Genomic DNA, 19,159 nt, shown 5'->3' with positions numbered 1-19,159 from the left:
TTTTTTTTTATCGAAATGATTCTTTTTAATTGCATCGTAGTATTCTATTTTTTATCGTTTCCTTCCTCCTCCATCCTCAACATTTATAGTATCAGAACTAAGTTTCAATCTGAACTAGGCATTATGGCTTTCAATGGCAATTCCATGTCTCAACCTCTTATTCTCATCTTTTCGGGTAAATGCTATGAATTTTGGAGTATCAAGATGAAGACTCTATTCAAGTCTCAAGATCTTTGGAACTTAATAGAGAATGTATGTGCAAATCCAAATGAAGAAATCAAGCATTGTTCTTCATTCAACAAGATGTACATGAGACAAATCCAAATGAAGAAATCAAGATCTTTGGAACTTAATAGAGAATGTAAGGGAGAATAGAAAGAAGGACTCAAAGGCATTGTTCTTCATTCAACAAGTTGTACATGAGACAATCTTCTTAAGAATTACAATTGCGATAACCTCAAAGCAAGCTTAGTTGATTCTTTAAAATGAATTTCAAGGCTCATCAAAGGTAATTACGGTAAAACTTCAAACCCATCATCGTAAGTTTGAAATTTTATTCATGAAAAGCAATGAATTGTTAGTCAAATGAAATCTTATAGTGTGCATCTTCCCGATCATATAATTGTTGCAAAAGTTTTGAGATGTTTAACTCCAAAATTTGATCATGTTGTTATTGCAATTGAGGAGTTACAAGATTTATCTATATTTTCGTTTGATGAACTAATGGGCTCCTTGCAAGCACATGAAGCAAGGTTAAACAAGTCACTTGAGAAAAGTGAAGCAAAAATATTTCAGGTTAAGGGAGAGTCTTCTACTTCAAAAGAAGACAAAAAAATCATCAAGAAGAGGACATGACTGAGGAGAATTTCGTGGTAGAGGAAATGAAAGAAATAGAGGATATTTTGATAGGCATGATGAACAAAAACAATCAAATTATGATAAAAAAAAATATATAAGAGTGGAATCCAATGTCACTATTGTAAAAAGTTTGGTCACATGAATGCAAATTGCTAGAAAACAGAAAAACAAGCAAGCTATGTGGAGAAAAATGAAGAAAATAGTAAGATGTTTATGACTCATTCACAAGTTAATGATATCTCGAATGATATTTGATTTTTGGATAGCGGATATTCTAATCATATATCAGGTATAATATCAATGTTTAGATATATCGATAAAACTCATAAGTTGAAAGTTAGAATTAGAGATAACAAGAAAATCCAAGTGAAAGGAAAATGAACAATTGAGGTGAAGACAAGTCAAGAGAAGGTAAAATACCTTAATAATATTTTCTTTGTTCCTAGTTTACCACATAACTTGTTGAGTGTTGGCTAATTGATAGATGATGGACATTCAGTTATTTGATGATGGTTCATGCACTATTAAAGATAAAAAAAATCTGATTAGATTATGGTAAATAAAATGTTTCCACTTGATGTTTCAAATATTTAAAAACATGCTCTTGTTGTAACTTAAAATAATGAGTCTAATTTGTGGCATTTAAGATATGGATACATTAACATTAAGGGTTTAAGATTGTTAAATAAAAAAAATAGTTTTTGGATTGTCCAAAATTAATATACTTAGATGTATGTGAAAGATGCATTTATGACAAACAAAATAAAATACCATTTCTTGTTGAAAAAACATTGAGAGTATCTAATTGTCTTAAATTAATTTATATTGACTTATGGGGACTTGTGAATATAAAATCATTTAGTGGAAGTCAATATTTTTTATTGTTTATTGATGATTATAACTGCATGAGTTTGGTATATTTTCTGAAACTGAAATCTGAAACATTTAATAATTTTTAAAAATTCAAAGCACTTGTACAAATGCAAAGACACTTCGGACAGATAGAGGTGGTGAATTTTTATCTAACGAGTTTAATTCTTTTTGTGAAAAAAACGATATTTATAGAGAATTGCTAGCACTATATACACCGGAGTAAAATAGTGTAGTTGAACGTAAAAATCGAACTGTCATTAAAATGGCAAGAAGTTTGCTTTAAGGAAAATATCTTCCAAATCAGTTTTGGACAAAAGTAGTTTCAATAGTAGTTTATTTGTTGAATATTTCACTAACAAAGGCTATTATGAATCAAACTCCTTTTGAGGCTTAGTATGGTATGAAACTAAGTATAAAACATCTAAGAATTTTTTGTTATATTGCTTATGCTTTGGTAAATTCATAAAACTATCACAAGTATGATAAAAAATCTAAAAAATATATTTTAATTATATTGATTGTATAATCATATTAGTGGTAAAGTTATTATTAACCAAAATATTGTATTTGACGAAAGGACGAGTTGGAATTGAGAGACCAATGAAGGTGGAACACAAATTCAGATTCCAGTAGAACTAGATACTTTATAGAATCAAGTGACAAATCATGCTCGAACAAGTTCATCATCAACCTCACATAGTAGTAATTCAAATTCTGATTCTTCTAATGAAACCCCTCCAGGAAAATTCAGATTACTAATAGAAATTTATGACTCAACATTTACTTTATTTATTTCAGATCCTATGAATTTTGAGGAAGCAGTTGAAAAAGAGGAATGACGAAAAGCAATGAAGAAGGAAATTAAATAAATTGATAAGAATGAAACTTGGGAGCTAATAGATCTATCAAAAGAAAAAAAAAACTATTGGATTAAAATGGGTGTTCAAAACAAAGTTTAATGTAGATGGAAGTATCCAAAAGCATAAGGCTCGATTTATAGCAAAAGAATATTCACAGCAAAAAGGTATTGATTTTGATGATACTTTTTCTCCAATTGCTAGATTCGAAACTGTGAGAACCTTTTTGACTTCACTGCTCACTTGAGTTGGCATGTTTATTAATTTGATGTGAAATTTGTATTTTTAAATGGAGATTTATATGAAGAGGTTTTTATTACTCAACCTGAAAGTTTTTTGTTAAAGAATATAAAGAAAAGGTGTATAAGCTAAAGAAAGCTCTTTATGGGCTTAAACAAGCTCTTAGGGTATGGTATAATAAAATTAATTATTATTTTTATCAAAATGGATTTAAGAGGAGTAATAACGAACCTACTCTTTATCTAAAAAAGGAAGGTAAACATAATATTCTGATGGTTTGCCTTTATGTTGATAATATTATATATATGGGTTCATCTAACTCTTTTATAGTAGAATTTAAAATATGTATGATGAATAAGTTTGAAATGTCTGATCTAGGTCTATTACACTATTTTTTTGGGTTGGAAGTGAAGCAAGGATCAAATAGAGTTTTTATTTCATGAAGAAAGAATGCAATGGATCTACTCAAAAAATCTAATATGATTAATTGCAAAGTTGGAACAACACCCATGAATGTAAATGAGAAATTGAAACTTGAAGATGATATATGTTTGACAAATTGAAGATACTATAAAAGTTTGGTTGGAGGTTTGATTTATCTAACTCATACTCGACCAGATATTACCTTCTTTGTTGGTGTAGTATCCAAGTTTACGCATAGCCTAAGCAAACATCATCTCGGAATTGTTAAAAGAATTCTATGTTATATTGCTGGAACTACAGATTATGGTATTTGGTATTCTCATAATTTTAAATATAAATTATTTTGTTTCGTTGATAGTGAATGGGTAGGAGCTTTAGATATAGAAAAAATAATTCAGGCAATATTTTTAGCCTCCATTCATGAGCTATATCTTGGAGTTCAGAAAAGCAAGTAACAATTATGTTATCAATATCGAAAGCAAAATATGTTGCCGCAACATCAGCAGCTTGTCAAGTAATATGACTTATAAGACTTCTGGAAGATCTTCATTAAGAACAAAAAGAAGCAACGAAAATATTTTGTGATAACAAAGCCACAATTGTAATGACAAAGAATATAACATTTCATGGAAGAACGAAGCATATAAAGATACACTATCATTTCATCCATGATTTTATAGTAAATAGAGTCATAGCAATCAAGTATTGTGGAACAGATAAATAAGTTACGGATAGCCTCACCAAGTCGCTTCAAATTTAAAAGCATATTTATTTCATGTCGTAAATTAGTGTATATAACTATGAATCAAGGGGGAGTGCTGAGAATTGATTCATAGTAGTTATCTAGGTAGTTACTATCTTCTAAGTAGTTATAGGCATGTTCTAAGTAGTGACCCATGATCTAGAAGCTATAAGGTAGTTCCTACACTTAACTCAATCATGGGTGATATGATGGAGTGAGGTAGTTACCACTAGGACCTATAAATAAGATGATAATTCATGATGCAAGATAGAGTATGTACACTTGAAAATATTGTTATATGTCTTACCTCTTATTTAATTACTATATCGATTTTTTTAATTGAAATATATTTTTTAATTGCATCGTAGTACTTTATTTTTATCTTTGGATCATAACAATTATGTTTGTTTCAAGAAAAAAAGAAAAAACCTTTATTTCTATTCAACAACGGGTATGAACAGTAAACCCATATCTTTCTAAATCCTTTGGTCTTGTTCTATAAAAAATAAAAAATGAGATCACAACATTAATTATGTTTGTTTCAATAAGAAAAATCTTTTTTTTTTATCAACAACCGGTAGAAATAGTCCACCCACGTCTTTCTAAATCCTTTCGTCTTGTTTCTATAAGAAACAAATGATGCGATCACAACAGCAATTATGTTTGTTTCAATAAGAAAAAGCATAATTATGATTGCTCTAATAAGAAAAATCTCTTTTTTTTTTATTAGCAACTGGTACAAATAGTCAACCCACATCTTTCTAAATCCTTTCTGCCTGTCTTGTTTTTATAAGAAACAAAAGATGATATCACAGCAGCAATTATGATTGCTTCAAGAAAAAAACCTTTTTTTTTCTTTATCGACGACTAATATAAACAGTCGACTCACATCTTTCTGAATCCTTTTATCTCGTTTATATCAAAAACAAAAAAAAGATGATACCAATTATGTTTGTTTCAATAAATAAAATTTTATTTGTGTTCGACAACAACTTGTATAAACAGCCAGCTAATATTTTTTTTGTATATTAAAAAGCATTGTGGGATATGGCACATACAATAACCAAATACTGTGCAATCACAATTACTGTAATCTACACTCAATAAACAACTACCATTCTTCAATATTACTGTGCTTGTCACCACCACCACCACTTCGTTCTGCGTCCTCCTCCTTCCGAGGTCGGTGGCTGTCGACGAAGCTCTTGATCTCCTCCATGAGCACTGTGGATTGCTTCAGGTCAGGGAAGGCGTAGAAGGAGTGGAAGGCCTCCGGGTACTCCACCAGCCGCGCCGACTTGCCCCTCGCCCTCAGCCCCTTGTAGTACCTCCGCTGCCAGTCCTGCAGCGGGTCGAAGCCCCCTACCACCACCATGGCCGGCGGCAGAGCCTCCTCCAGCTCCGCCACCGCCCGCGGCCCGAACACGTTCGACGCCTCGTGGTCCCGTTCCGCTCCCTCCGGAAGGAACGCCCGCCACAGCCAGTCCGTCCTCTCCACCGACACCAGCGGTGCACTGACCAGCGGTACATTACTTGAACCCGTCCATCGACGGGAACACACGCCCGCTTTCATGGAACGATTTAACTCACCACGTGTGGTGATATTGGCGTGCGAATACGCTGCTATCCCTTTGTCGTTGGCCAAGTCAGCTTCCGGTAAGCTAAATCCTGACTAAAGTCGGGGCGTGAACCTGACCTCCTCTATTCATGGACGCATGCGTCCACAAATCGCACGTTTTACTTGAGTACAAGTTTGGCGGCCATCCGACAATCTTTCTCTCGTGCGGCCCGCGAGAAGAATAAGCTCCTTGCATGTCAGTCTCGCTTAATTTTACTTGCATTTGTAGGTAGACATCTTAAGATAAGTCACCACCATAATAATAAACCTTGGACGGGTTGGAAGATCATTTGATATTTCAATATTGCTCTTAAAATTAATATCAACTTCTAACTACGTCTCAAATTAATCCATCGGCTCTACGTCACTTGTATCATCTGCATTTGGATTTTGTCAAACATGTACTCTTTGAGAAGGAAGCGCCCATATATTTGGAATCCTTTCGTTTCATTTCTATCCCAAACAAAAATGAGATCACAATAATTATATTTGTTTTAATAAACAAAATTATTTATGTTCAACAACTGGTATAAATAGTCAACTCACATCTTTCTCGTTTCTATCAGAAACAAAAGATGAGATCGCATCAATTATGTTTGCTTCAATAAAAAAAAAGAGCTTTATTTATGATGAATAACTTGTGTAAACAGCCGGCTCATATCTTTTTATACATTAAAAGGAATAATGTGCAATCACAATTACTGTTATATTCACTGAATAAACAACTACCATTCTTCAATATTACTGTGCTTGTCACCACCACCACTTCATTCTCCGTCCTCCTCCTTCCGAGATCGGTGGCTGTCGACAAAGCTCTTGATCTCCTCCATGAGCACTGTGGATTGCTTCAGATCAGGGAAGGCGTAGAAGGAGTGGCAGGCCTCCGGGTACTCCACCAGCCGCGCCGACTTGCCCCTCGCCCTCAGCCCCTTGTAGTACCTCCGCTGCCAGTCCTGCAGCGGGTCGAAGCCCCCTACCACCACCATCGCCGCCGGCAGAGCCTCCTCCAGCTCCCCCACCGCCCGCGGCCCGAACACGTTCGACGCCTCGTGGTCCCGGTCCGCTCCCTCCGGAAGGAACGCCCGCCACAGCCAGTCCGTCCTCTCCACCGACACCAGCGGTGCACCGACCAGCCTCAGCTCAGCCTCTGTGCGCTCCTCGCCACCGAAGTAGGGCTGGATCAGCACCATTCCCGCCAGTCGCAGCCTCTTCCACCCGCCGTCGGCGTCCGCTGCCCAGCGCCGGGCTACGTGGTGGACGATGTTTCCGCCGGCGGAGTCGCCCACGAGGAAGCAGCTGGATAGGTCGGCAAGATCAGCAGCGGAGGGGTCAGCGTACAAGAGACCGCCGCCGTCCAGGAAGCGAAGCACGTGAACCCCGTCCTCGTACTGCGCCGGGCACCGGTGCTCCGGCGCGAGCCGGTAGTTGACGGATACCACGACGGCGTGGACCGTGCGGCAGATCCGGCGGCACACGTCGTCGAAGAGGTAGGAGTCGGGGGACAGGAATGCGAACCCGCCTCCGTGGAAGAAGACGATGACGGGAAGCCGTTCGCCATCAGAAACGGAAGAGGGGACGAAAAGTCGGAACCACAGATCACGGGAGAGGTCAACGGGGACGTCGGCAGTGCGGACGCCACGAAAGGGTTTGGCGGAGGCGGCGACACGGGCGTCGAGGAGCGACACAAGGCGGCGGTTGACGGTGCCGTCGGAGCGGCAAGCGGCGTCGTTGATGGCGGAAACGGCGGCGATGACGAATCGCTTGGTGCGCGAGAGGGGGGGAGCCACTGCGGCGGGCGACATTTCTGCCGTTTAGAAGAGCTCGTCTCGGGTGAAGGCCTCGGGAGCCGCGAGAGAGCGAGTTGGAGGAGACGAGAGGAATCGAGCTCGGATATATGGACTGCGAGAGAGCACGAATGAGGTGACGTCACGTGGTAGACCAATATACGAAATCCGACGCTTATTTAGTCAAAATGGTAACAGAACTGCAATAAATTCCGTCCCCAACTCTGTCACATCCTCTCTCTCTCACAAGTGGGCCCCCGTGACTTATGCGAACCCTTCCGCTCTGTCCTGGACGTTTCACACGATACCCGAGTACGAAATCGAGTAACACGCCGTGGACCAAACGTGTCATGCCAATCCGTCACGTGTGCTTGAAGTCTTGCAGTGCCGTATGGATGCAGCACAAGAGAGGAAACACGCATGACCATGTATTCCAATTCATACAAGTATACGATACTGCATGGCAAGTAGCCACCCAGTCGGTAAACTACTCGTGTATTGAGGCTTCGTGCATGCATGCATGAGGAAGTTGGACGTCAAAGTTCGGTTGGGGCCGACGATTCCGTATGACGCCATCATAAGATTCAGAACAGAACCCTCCTTGCCAGTTTGACCAAACGACCAGCAAATAAAAACGTGAGATCACTGCAATGCACACGAAAAACGCAACACCAATTTTATGTGAAGGAACAAAAAAGAAGTTGTGTGTTCAAACGTTTTCTCTTCAAAGGTTGTTCTTAGAAAGGCCAACTTCTTGACTTTGCCAAACCATCGCTCCACCATTCTCTCTCGTGTTTTGGTTCCATAAATCTGACCATAAATACGTGTGATTGAATATATCAAGTAGTTAATAAACGAATAACATGCATATAGATTATACTAAGTCAATGATAAATATTTGTTATATCTTTTAGCTCCCTAGGAAACAATTCATGGGGTTAGCTCACTTTGTTAGAAGCGGCAAACATCGTACCGTCAACCCCGACACAGGCAGGCAGAATGTTGGACGATTTAGAATAGATTCACACGAGCAGAACAAGTTTGACGAGTAGGACTCACATCAACGGACAGCCACTCCTTAATCCTCGTCGTCAAAACGAGGACTTTGTATCTTGGGAGGCTACTATGGCCTCGCTTTGATTGATTAGAACAGCATATGTCGAGCTTTCAAGAAGCTTAATTTGAACAGCATTTGAAGAGCAAAGCAAGAACAGTTGAATAGCAGATGATCCATCTACTTGATAACAGATAAAGATTTTTTTCAACTGCACGAGGAAATCTCGTAGGATAGTTAAGGAAAATCCTTCCTTCCCATATGTATAAATAAGCCATTGTACTCAACTATTCATAAGTACTTTTCATCATTACAATACAACTTATCATGGTATCAGAGTCATATTGCCTTAGAACAAGGTTTATCCTTCTTTTTTCACTGACCGCTGCTGTCAAATCTACCGCTCAAGTGCAACGCCACAAACAACTAGCCTTTTAAGCCATAGCTTAGACAGCGAAGCCATTAGATGACCTTCAAAGTCCTCGAGCTCTACCACTGTCGCACCAGCCCCAGAGCTACTGTCAAATCCACCGCTCAGGTGCAGCGCCACCAACAACTAGCCTTTTAAGCCATAGCTTAGACGACCTCCAAAGTTCTCGAGCTCTACCACTGTCGCACCAACTCCAACAAGCAACGACGCCACTCCTCTTCGCCTATCAAGAAACTCAACGTCAACTCTATCTTTCCTCCTACAATATATTGTGATAATATTAGAGCTACATATCTATGTGTCAATCCGGTTTTCCATTCACGCATGAAATATATTATAATCGATTTTTCATTTCGTGCGAGAGTAAGTTGTTAGACATCAACTATGTGTTTCTCACATCCATACGGCTGATCAACTAGCAGACTCACTCATGAAGCCTCTCGCTCGTAAACTATTTTCGTTACATCGTTACAAGATTGGCATCCTTGACAGGAGCTCAATCATGCGGGGGCCATGATAACAGATAAAAATTTCCTCAACTGCATGACGAAATCTCATAGGATAGTTGAGAAAAATCCTCAACTGTATAAATAAATCATTGTACTCAACCATTCATAAGTACTTTTCATCACTATAATACAACTTATCACCACTAACACCACAAGCAAACAAACTCACTCGAGAACGCGTGGTAGGCATTACATAGTAATTACAATATAAGGGTCTTTCGTGTGTGCATCGAATTTTGCATCGGATAAAGCCTTGGTCATCAGCATATGGAGGCTGTATTCCACCAATGGAAAAAGTTCGAATGCAAGTACCAGTGAGTCCCATGGGAGGGACTTGATCATGCAGAGGTATGATCGAAGTAGCTGGAGAGTTAGACTGCTCCAGAGCCCATATTCGCTTAAGGGAGCCCGACAAGTCAGAGGACAAGGTCGAGTAAGCGAACGTTGCTACCAAGGAAGCTAAGGAGAACAGAATCAGTGCAAACCCTATAACGTGATGGCAGAGGCCATGCATGGGAGTTGCAGTCTGTCTTCCCATCGACTAAAGGGATCTGCTTGGAGAACACCGAGGTGTTGAAGCAGGGGGTCGAAAGGGGCGAGAAAGCGACGACAAGTCTAGAGGCACTTAGCTATCCAAAATCAAGCATCAATTAGAATGAAAGTGGACTCAGAGGAGTGCCACAGAGACATATCTACTGATCGTGAAGAAAAAGGATGCAGATGTGAGGCGACGGATAGTAGGGCCATGGGCATGGCAGCACCATGGTACCGCAGAGGTAGGACTTCCGTGAAAGTCATTGATCCCTTGCTCTCATGGAGGGAGAGTGCTTGGTCGTGAAAGGACCGAGGAGGTGGAGCATTCAGAGGCAAACTCCAAGTACCGAGACAAGGCTGAAGGGCAAAGGTCAAGGAACTTCGTAAGACCGGTGTCAACGAACTTCTCATCAAGATAGCCGAAAGTAAAGGACTTCGGGTCAGGCAAGAGTGCATGACCAAGGAACGAAGCAGGCAGTACACGGTGTTGTACCTTTGTTACTCAGTAGAGTAGGCGGCAGGGTTGATGGAGAAGATGGTACAATCCCAGAGGCGACCAAACCTATGAGAGAATTACTCCAAATCGGGATGAAAACTTCCTGCATTCCAGAAGTTCGATGGTATTGAGAATGTGAATCACAGTAACTTACTCAACACAAGGAGTGTAAACACTAAGTGCTTCAGAAGTGTGAGCAAAGAGTAGGCGAGCTTCCGGCGAACACACAAGGGTGCCGCAACTCGCTTGTCATTTTCCTCTTGGTGCCCTCCTTGGAAGACAACGATGGCGGCGGCGGCGGCAGTCCTGTTCTAGCGTAGCTTCTCAGTCTCAGAACGTCATTAGTTTGGAGAGGTTTGATGATGAAATCCTCGGCTCCAATAGCTCGGCACGTAATTTGAACACACACGCATGATCATTTAGTTTTGGAGAAGAAACATATCGTCTCTCCCGGCAATAGAATGGGCACATCTCATTCAGCAATGCACAAATCATTGGTTTCTTTGACCAGGAAAAAGAAAGAAATAGAAGCAAGGCATGAAATATCGGATGGATGCCCAGACAAGACTAATGTTTGGTTTGTTGACAGCTTAAATGATGATGGTGCATTCAGCAGATTTCGTCTTTGCAGTGAACGGCATCCAAAGAAGTGTGGAAGGAAGATACAAACCTGTTGATTCTCTGTGGCTCGTTTTCTGATGACATTACGATCACAGGAATGGGTTTTTGGCAGCTCTGTTCCTGAAGTGTAAGATGTAGACATGATTAGCAGGAAGATGAGGCAGAATGCAGATTGTTCTGCACAGCTTTCATACCATGACAGCCTTTAGGAGGTCATAACCAGTCATCTCCGGCATGCAGTAGTCTGTGAGGATTGTGTCTACCTTCTGGTCCTACAATTATTGTCATTGTTTCAGCAACACAAAATTAAAAACCTTTTTTTTATCTTTATCGACGACTGATACAAACAGTCGACTCACATCTTTCTGAATCCTTTCATCTCGTTTATATCAAAAACAAAAAAAGAGATGGTACCAATTAAGTTTGTTCCAATAAATAAAATTTTATTTTTGTATAAAAAGCCAGCTAATGTTTTTTGTACATATTAAAAAGCATTGTGGGATATGGCACATACAATAACCAAATACTGTGCAATCACAATTACTGTTATCTACACTCAATAAACAACTACCACTCTTCAATATTACTGTGCTTGTCACCACCACCACTTGGTTCTCTGTCCTCCTCCTTCTGAGGTCGGTGGCTGTCGACGAAGCTCTTGATCTCCTCCATGAGCACTGTGGATTGCTTCAGATCAGGGAAGGAGTAGAAGGAGTGGAAGGCCTCCGGGTACTCCACCAGCCGCGCCGACTTGCCCCTCGCCCTCAGCCCCTTGTAGTACCTCCGCTGCCAGTCCTGCAGCGGGTCGAAGCCCCCTACCACCACCATCGCCGCCGGCAGAGCCTCCTCCAGCTCCCCCACCGCCCGCGGCCCGAACACGTTCGACGCCTCGTGGTCCCGGTCCGCTCCCTCCGGAAGGAACGCCCGCCACAGCCAGTCCGTCCTCTCCACCGACACCAGCGGTGCACCGACCAGCCTCAGCTCAGCCTCTGTGCGCTCCTCGCCACCGAAGTAGGGCTGGATCAGCACCATTCCCGCCAGTCGCAGCCTCTTCCACCCGCCGTCGGCGTCCGCTGCCCAGCGCCGGGCTACGTGGTGGACGATGTTTCCGCCGGCGGAATCGCCCACGAGGAAGCAGCTGGATAGGTCGGCAAGATCTGCAGCGGAGGGGTCAGCGTACAAGAGGCCGCCGTCCTCCAGGAAGCGGAGCACGTGAACCCCGTCCTCGTACTGCGCCGGGCACCGGTGCTCCGGCGCGAGGCGGTAGTTGACGGATACCACGACAGCGTGGACCGTGCGGCAGATCCGGCGGCACACGTCGTCGAAGAGGTAGGAGTCGGGGGACAGGAAGGCGAACCCGCCTCCGTGGAAGAAGACGATGACGGGAAGCCGTTCGCCGTCAGAAACGGAAGAGGGGACGAAGAGTCGGAACCACAGATCGCGGGAGAGGTCAACGGGGACGTCGGCAGTGCGGACGCCACGAAAGGGTTTGGCGGAGGCGGCGACCCGGGCGTCGAGAAGCGACACGAGCCGGCGGTTGACGGTGCCGTCGGAGCGGCAAGCGGCGTCGTTGATGGCGGAAACGGCGGCGATGACGAACCGCTTGGTGCGCGAGAGGGGGGGAGCCACTGCGGCGGGCGACATTTCTGCTGTTTAGCCGAGCTCGTCTCGGGTGAAGAGCTCGGGAGCCGCGAGAGAGCGAGTTGGATGAGACGGGAGGAATCGAGCACCGATATATGGACTGCGAGCGAGAGACAGACAGGGAGAGAACGAATGAGGTGACGTCACGACGTCACGTGTTACACGAACGTACGAAATCCGACGCTTATATAGTCAAAATGATAACAGAAGTATAATACATTCCGTCCCCAACACTGTGACATCCTCTCTCTCACGCACACGTGGGGCCCCCGTGAGTAATGTGAACCCGTCCTCTCCGTCTTCGATGTCATACACGTTACCCATGTGGGAAATCTAGTAACACGTGGTGGACCAACCGTGTCATGCCAATCCGTCACTTGTACGTGAAGTCTTTGTAGTGCCATACGTATACAGCACAAGATGTGGAAACGTGCATGACCATGTATTCCAATTCATAGAAACATACGATACTGCACGACAAGTAGCCACCCAAGTCGGTAAACTACTCGTGTACTGCTGCTTCGTTCGTGCATGCATGCGGAGGTGACGTCAAAGTCGACTGCAAAGGTCGGTTTTGGTCGTCGATTCCGTATGACTCCATCACAGCATTCAGAACGGAACCTTCCTCGCCAGTTTGACCAAACGATCAGCAAATGAAACCGTGAGATCACTGCAATGCACACGAAAAACGCAAAACCAATTTTGATGTGAAGGGACAAAAAAGTTGTCTGTTCAAACGTTTTCTTTTCAATGGTTGTTCTTAGAAAGGCCAACTTCTTGACTTTTCCAAACCATCGCTCCACCATTCTCGTGTTTTGGTTTCATAAGTCTGACCATAAATACGCGTGATTAAATGTATCAAGTGGCTAAATAAACGAATAACATGTGTTGGTGTAAACAATTTTATGCCGTGGCCTCGGGGTCGACGCGGCTTGGTTCGGGTCCGAATGTGCGGGGATCTTGCACGGCGTTCCTCGAGACTGCTGAGGTGGCTGATTACGGTGGTCCGGGCGGGACGTTGCATCGGGAGTGAAGCTTTTCCGTAGCGTCGGGAAGATGCAACCCCGCCCTTGTACCTGCACACAGGTCGGGTCGGAAGCTCGGCCCAACCCTTTCGACGATCAAGTTAGACGATGTGGAGGGAGTTTTTAGTGAAGAAGTGTCCTCCCCGTCGTTTAGAACTCGGGGGTATTTATAGGGCAGTTGAGTGTTACCTGATGTGCCTGCCTGCAGGAGGCAGGAACGTACCTCTGATGGCGTCTGACATCGCCATTGACGTTGCGTGGAGAACCGAACTGCCGCAGGGTATGGGCGTGCCTCGGTGGTCGTTCTCCTCTGCCTCGGTCGAGCGCGTTGGGTCAGACAACGATGAAGTCGTTGTCTGAGAGCGAGTGACGTCAGCGCACATCACGTCGGCATTATTGCCCTCTTTCGGGCAGAGTGTCGTCCAGTCATGGCTGACGTCGTAGCGCGTCATGTCGCCATTATTACCCTTATCATATTCCCCCCCGGAAGAAGCTATGCGTCGGTTATTGCAATAGGGGGGAGTCCGAGGCATGGCTTTGTCCTTTGGTGCCGCAGTAGTCTCATGCGACATGAGGTCGAGCACGTCTCGGGCGGGCAGGCCGCGGCGAGGGAGGTGGTCTCGGGGGGTGTGGAGCCGAGGAGCACGACGCAGGCGGGCTGACCGCGCAGGTGTGTCTCGGGGAGCATAGGGCCGAGGAGCACGACACAGGCGGGCTGACCGCGCAGGTGTGTCTCGGGGAGCATAGAGCCGAGGAGCACGACGCATGTGGGCTGACCGCGCAGGTGTGTCTCGGGGAGCATAGGGCCGAGAAGCACGATGCAGGCGAGCTGACCGTGTAGGTGTGTCTTGGGGAGCATAGAGCCGGGGAGGACAACGTAGGTGGGCTGACCGCGCAGGTGTGTCTCGGGTAGCATAGGGCCGAGGAGCACGACGCAAGTGGGCAGGCCGCGCAGGTGTGGTCTCGGGCACCATGCGGCCGAGGAGCACGACGCAGGCGGGTAGGTCGCGTAGGTGTGTCTCGGGGAGCATAGAGCCGAGGAGCACAACGCAGGCAGGTTGACCGCGCAGGTGTGGTCTCGGGGGCATAGACCTGAGGAGCACGACACAAGCGAGCTGGTCGCGCAGGTGTGGTCTCGGGCATCATGCAGCCGAGGGGCACAACATGGTCCGGCGGGCCCGAGAAGCTACTTGTGCTTCTTTCCCTCCTTGCCTACTTAGCAGTAGCAGGAGTCGAAAAGCTACCATATTTGATTTCCTTTCTGAGGGGGAGTCGGTTGCTTTTGCCGCACGCTTTCGGGCATCAAGATCGAGGCGCCAAGGCGTTGCCGCTTCAGCGGGGTTGCCACGTCAGCCTTTCATTAAGGCGGGCCATCTTTTGGCATTTCTGGTGTGACGGTTACGCACGTGCGTGGGTGGGCTGTCGCCCATTCTCGGGAGGCGGGCTGACCGCGCAGGTGTGTCTCGGGGAGCATAGAGCCGAGGAGCACGACGCATGTGGGCTGACCGCGCAGGTGTGTCTCGGGGAGCATAGGGCCGAGAAGCACGATGCAGGCGAGCTGACCGCGCAGGTGTGTCTTGGGGAGCATAGAGCCGGGGAGGACAACGCAGGCAGGCTGACCGCGCAGGTGTGTCTCGGGTAGCATAGGGCCGAGGAGCACGACGCAGGCGGGCAGGCCGCGCAGGTGTGGTCTCGGGCACCATGCGGCCGAGGAGCACGACGCAGGCGGGTAGGTCGCGTAGGTGTGTCTCCGGGAGCATAGAGCCGAGGAGCACAACGCAGGCAGGTTGACCGCGCAGGTGTGGTCTCGGGGGCATAGACCTGAGGAGCACGACACAAGCGAGCTGGCCGCGCAGGTGTGGTCTCGGGCATCATGCAGCCGAGGGGCACAACATGGTCCGGCGGGCCCGAGAAGCTACTTGTGCTTCTTTCCCTCCTTGCCTACTTAGCAGTAGCGGGAGTCGAAAAGCTACCATATTTGATTTCCTTTCTGAGGGGGAGTCGGTTGCTTTTGCCGCACGCTTTCGGGCATCAAGATCGAGGCGCCAAGGCGTTGCCGCTTCAGCGGGGTTGCCACGTCAGCCTTTCATTAAGGCGGGCCATCTTTTGGCATTTCTGGTGTGACGGTTACGCACGTGCGCGGGTGGGCTGTCGCCCATTCTCGGGAGGCGAAGGGGCGCTGGTTCTGGAGGGACATCCCCTTTAAATAGCGAACGCCCAGCTTCGCTTTTATCTTTCGCCGCTGAGTTTCCTTCTTCAAGTCTTGTCATTCCCTTCCCAGTTTTCTTCCTTGCCTCCTGCGTCGTCTTCCCTTTCCCCGTAGCACCTTCCTGTCAAGGTCAGTTAAGATGTCGTCCTCTTCTTCCTCCTCTTCTTCCCCTTCCCACGTAGCTGGAGGGGGATGTCCTCCGACGTCCCCCGTGGAATCCTCAGATGGGGAAGCGGCGCGGGCCCTGGAGGCATTGATGTGGCCGCACGACAATGATTCCACCGTGAGTGGGTCTCTGTTGGGGGGACTCCGGGAGCGCTATAGTATCTTGGAGGACCACATCCTTAGTGCCCCTGAACCGGGACAGCGGGCGTATGACCCGGTCCCGAAGGGTTTCGCGATGACCTTGGACGCCCTGGAGGCGGGTCTGCGTTTTTCCCTTCATCCCCTCATTGTGTCCTGCATATCTTTCTGGCGGATTTCGCCGTCTCAGGTGGTGCCGAACTCCTGGCGCTACCTAGTGGTATTCCTAGGGGAATGCTACTATGCAAATATCACCCCCACCCTCAACCTCTTTCTCTCCTATTATCGCCTCTCCAAGGGTTCGGGGGGTTACTTCCTATCTGCCCGGACGGGCTTTCGAGTCGGGGGGGGCCCTTCTAATAATAAAGGGTGGAAGGGGAGGTTTTTTTACATTTGCCGCGCACAGGATTGGGGTTACGGGGTTCAGTGGTCTGCGAGGGCGATCGACAACACCACCCCACTTTTGGGCGAAGCAGAGCGCCAAGATCTGGGGAGGCTCAAGGAGATTCTCCCCAGGTCCCAGGCCCTCCGGAACATGATCGAGCAGTGGCTGGTCGAGGCGGGTCTCAGCCCGATGCCTCTGGGTACGTTAGTATGTCAGCCCATCCCTGATATTAATACTCTTCTTGTCTCTTGTAGAAATGGTGAACCTCCGGTCGCTCTTGGGGGGTAAGGCGTCGCAAGCTCCTCCCCCAGCACTGCCGGGTGACCTGCGGCCCGGGACGAAGGACGCCCCACTGGAGGTCGAGGCCGGGCGCCCTCAGAAGAATGCGAAGGCGGCACCTTCAAAGGGGGCTGAGGCGGGCCCCCGTCGGGGCGAGGTTGGGCCTAGTCGGTGGGTGGCTGGGAAGGGTCCGCGCCCTCCCTCTGTTCGTGACCTGTGCCGACTGCCAACCGGGGACGAGGAGTCGTTCCTAACGCGGCTAGTGGGCGAAATCCCGATCGGGGAGGCCAGCGACCCCCTGGTAGCCCGCTGGGGAGGCCTGTCCCGGGGGGACAGGGTGTGGGCCGGAGGGGACTCCTCCGCAGCATTCCTCCGAGGCGCACTTCATCCCGACATGGCTCGGGATTTGTACACCTTGCCCTCGGAGGCTCTGCTCAGCAAGTCCGCCCAATCTTTGACCTGGGTAAGTACTCCTCTTCTCTTTCCGTTCGGGGTCATTTGTCTGACGATGACCTTCTTGACTTGTCTTTCTTTTTGCAGGGCCTTCATTATGCGATAGCCCTGATGGACAGGGTGCGTGACGCCGGCCGGGTCATCGGGGGCCTTATTAGCCACAACGTCGAGCTCCACCGCCAGGTCGAGGAGGCCCGAGCCGGGGCCGGCCCGGAGGCTGTGGCGACCGTCGAGAAGCGCGCGGCGGACTCTGAGGCGGAGGCGGCTTGCCTCAAGTCAAAGCTCGAGGCCTCCAAGAAACCAAACGAGGAGCTCCAAAAAACAATAAGGGTGGAGCGGACCGAGCTCCGCCTGTTGAAGACGGAGGCGAGCGCCCTCGGCAAGAAGCTGGAGAAGGCGAAGGCCGAAACGAGGGCGGCCTCGGAAGCGCTGGCGGAGGAGGCCCGTCTTCGACCCGTCAAGGATAAGGAGCTCCTCGAGGCGTATAAGAAGTCCGAGGGGTTCGAACTCGGGCTAACGCAGACGGGGCGAGTGTCTTTTGAATATGGATACCGAATCACCACGTCCCGTTTTCGTGCTCGTCACCCCGGCCTTGAGGTGGAGGAGGACCCCTTCACTCCCCACCCTAAGGATCTGGAGGTAGATATGCCCGAGGACATCCCTTTTGATGACCTCCTGGACGTCCCACTGTAATAAAGAGGGGTCCTGTATGTTTTTGTGAGTTGGGGTCGGATCTTGTGAGTCGGGGTCGAGTCCTGTAATCTTAGTTTTTTAAATAAAATAAAAATTTTCTTCTCTCGTGTGTTTGCCCAGCTTCTTCTTCTTCCCTTAAGTGAAAAGCTTCTTCTTCCTCGGACGAAAAACTTCTTCTTTAGACGAAAAAACTTCTTCTTCTCTTAGGGAAAAAACTTCTTAAGGTTCTGGACATTCCATGTTCTCGGTACAGAAGAAACGTCCATCGTCGCGAGCCGGTATGTACCCGGTCAGATTGTCTCGATGACCCGATAAGGTCCTTCCCATTTAGGGGCTAGCTTCCCCCTCGCTCGAGTCGGGTCGCTGACTTCGGTTTTGCGAAGGACCAGGTCGTTTAACTTGATTGGCAGGGGTCGTACCTTCCAGTTGTACACCTTCACGGCATCTCTCTTATAAGAGAGGGCCTTCAAGTGTGCATCGGCATGCCGTTCTTCGAGCATGTCAAGGCCGGCTCGAAGCCCTTCGTTTGTGGTTCCCTCGTCATAGTTTTTTGTCCGAAGGGTGGGGATAGTTACCTCGGGCGGTAGGATAGCTTCGGTCCCGAACGTGAGGCTGTAGGGGGACTCTCCCATCGCGGTTTTAGGGGTGGTGCGTAATGACCACAAGACGCTCAGGAGTTCATCCGTCCAAGCCGATCGGGCTGCGGACACTCTTCTTTTGAGCCCGTCTAGAATGGACCTATTGGTTACCTCTGCTAGCCCGTTCGTCTGAGGGTAAGCCACCGAGCTGAACCTTAGCTGGATTCCGTGGCTTGCGTAGAACTCGCGGAACCTTCTACCAGCGAACTGGGGCCCATTGTTTGTAATGATGGTTTTGGGCAAGCCAAACTGAGTCACCAGGTTCCTCCACACAAACTTTTCCATTTGCCACTCCGTGATCATCGCCAGTGGTTCGGCCTCGACCCACTTTGTGAAATAATCCACACCCACGACGATATACTTTCGCTATCCCGAGGCTGGGGGGAAAGGTCCGAGCAGGTCCAAACCCCACTGCGCGAACAGCCATGCGCAATCGATGGGGGTGAGCGGGACCGCGGGCTGCCGGGGCGTGCGGGCGTGTTCTTGGCACGAAC

At 47.4% G+C, this 19,159-nt stretch overlaps 3 protein-coding genes across 3 annotated transcripts; all 3 read right to left on the bottom strand.

Annotated features, from left to right (window-relative positions):
* Nucleotides 1-5,104: 5,104 nt before the first annotated feature.
* On the bottom strand, nt 5,105-5,566 carry LOC135641450 (probable carboxylesterase 18). Its single transcript, XM_065156811.1, has one exon. It carries the CDS (start codon nt 5,564-5,566, stop codon nt 5,105-5,107), a length of 462 nt encoding a protein of 153 aa, XP_065012883.1.
* An 800-nt stretch (nt 5,567-6,366) lies between these two features.
* LOC135640250 (probable carboxylesterase 18) lies at nt 6,367-7,468 on the bottom strand. Its single transcript, XM_065154522.1, has one exon. It carries the CDS (start codon nt 7,411-7,413, stop codon nt 6,379-6,381), a length of 1,035 nt encoding a protein of 344 aa, XP_065010594.1. The 5' UTR covers nt 7,414-7,468; the 3' UTR covers nt 6,367-6,378.
* Nucleotides 7,469-11,480: 4,012 nt separating this feature from the next.
* Nucleotides 11,481-12,735, bottom strand: LOC135640098 (probable carboxylesterase 18). The gene has a single exon (XM_065154232.1). The coding sequence runs from the start codon at nt 12,681-12,683 to the stop codon at nt 11,607-11,609; it is 1,077 nt and encodes a 358-aa protein (XP_065010304.1). The 5' UTR covers nt 12,684-12,735; the 3' UTR covers nt 11,481-11,606.
* Nucleotides 12,736-19,159: the final 6,424 nt, after the last annotated feature.

The sequence above is a fragment of the Musa acuminata genome, chromosome BXJ3-6 (genome assembly GCF_036884655.1).
Source record: "Musa acuminata AAA Group cultivar baxijiao chromosome BXJ3-6, Cavendish_Baxijiao_AAA, whole genome shotgun sequence".
NCBI lineage: Eukaryota > Viridiplantae > Streptophyta > Magnoliopsida > Zingiberales > Musaceae > Musa > Musa acuminata.
The sequence above is the reverse complement of the archived record's forward strand: the minus strand, read 5'-3'. Positions and strand labels throughout refer to the sequence as shown.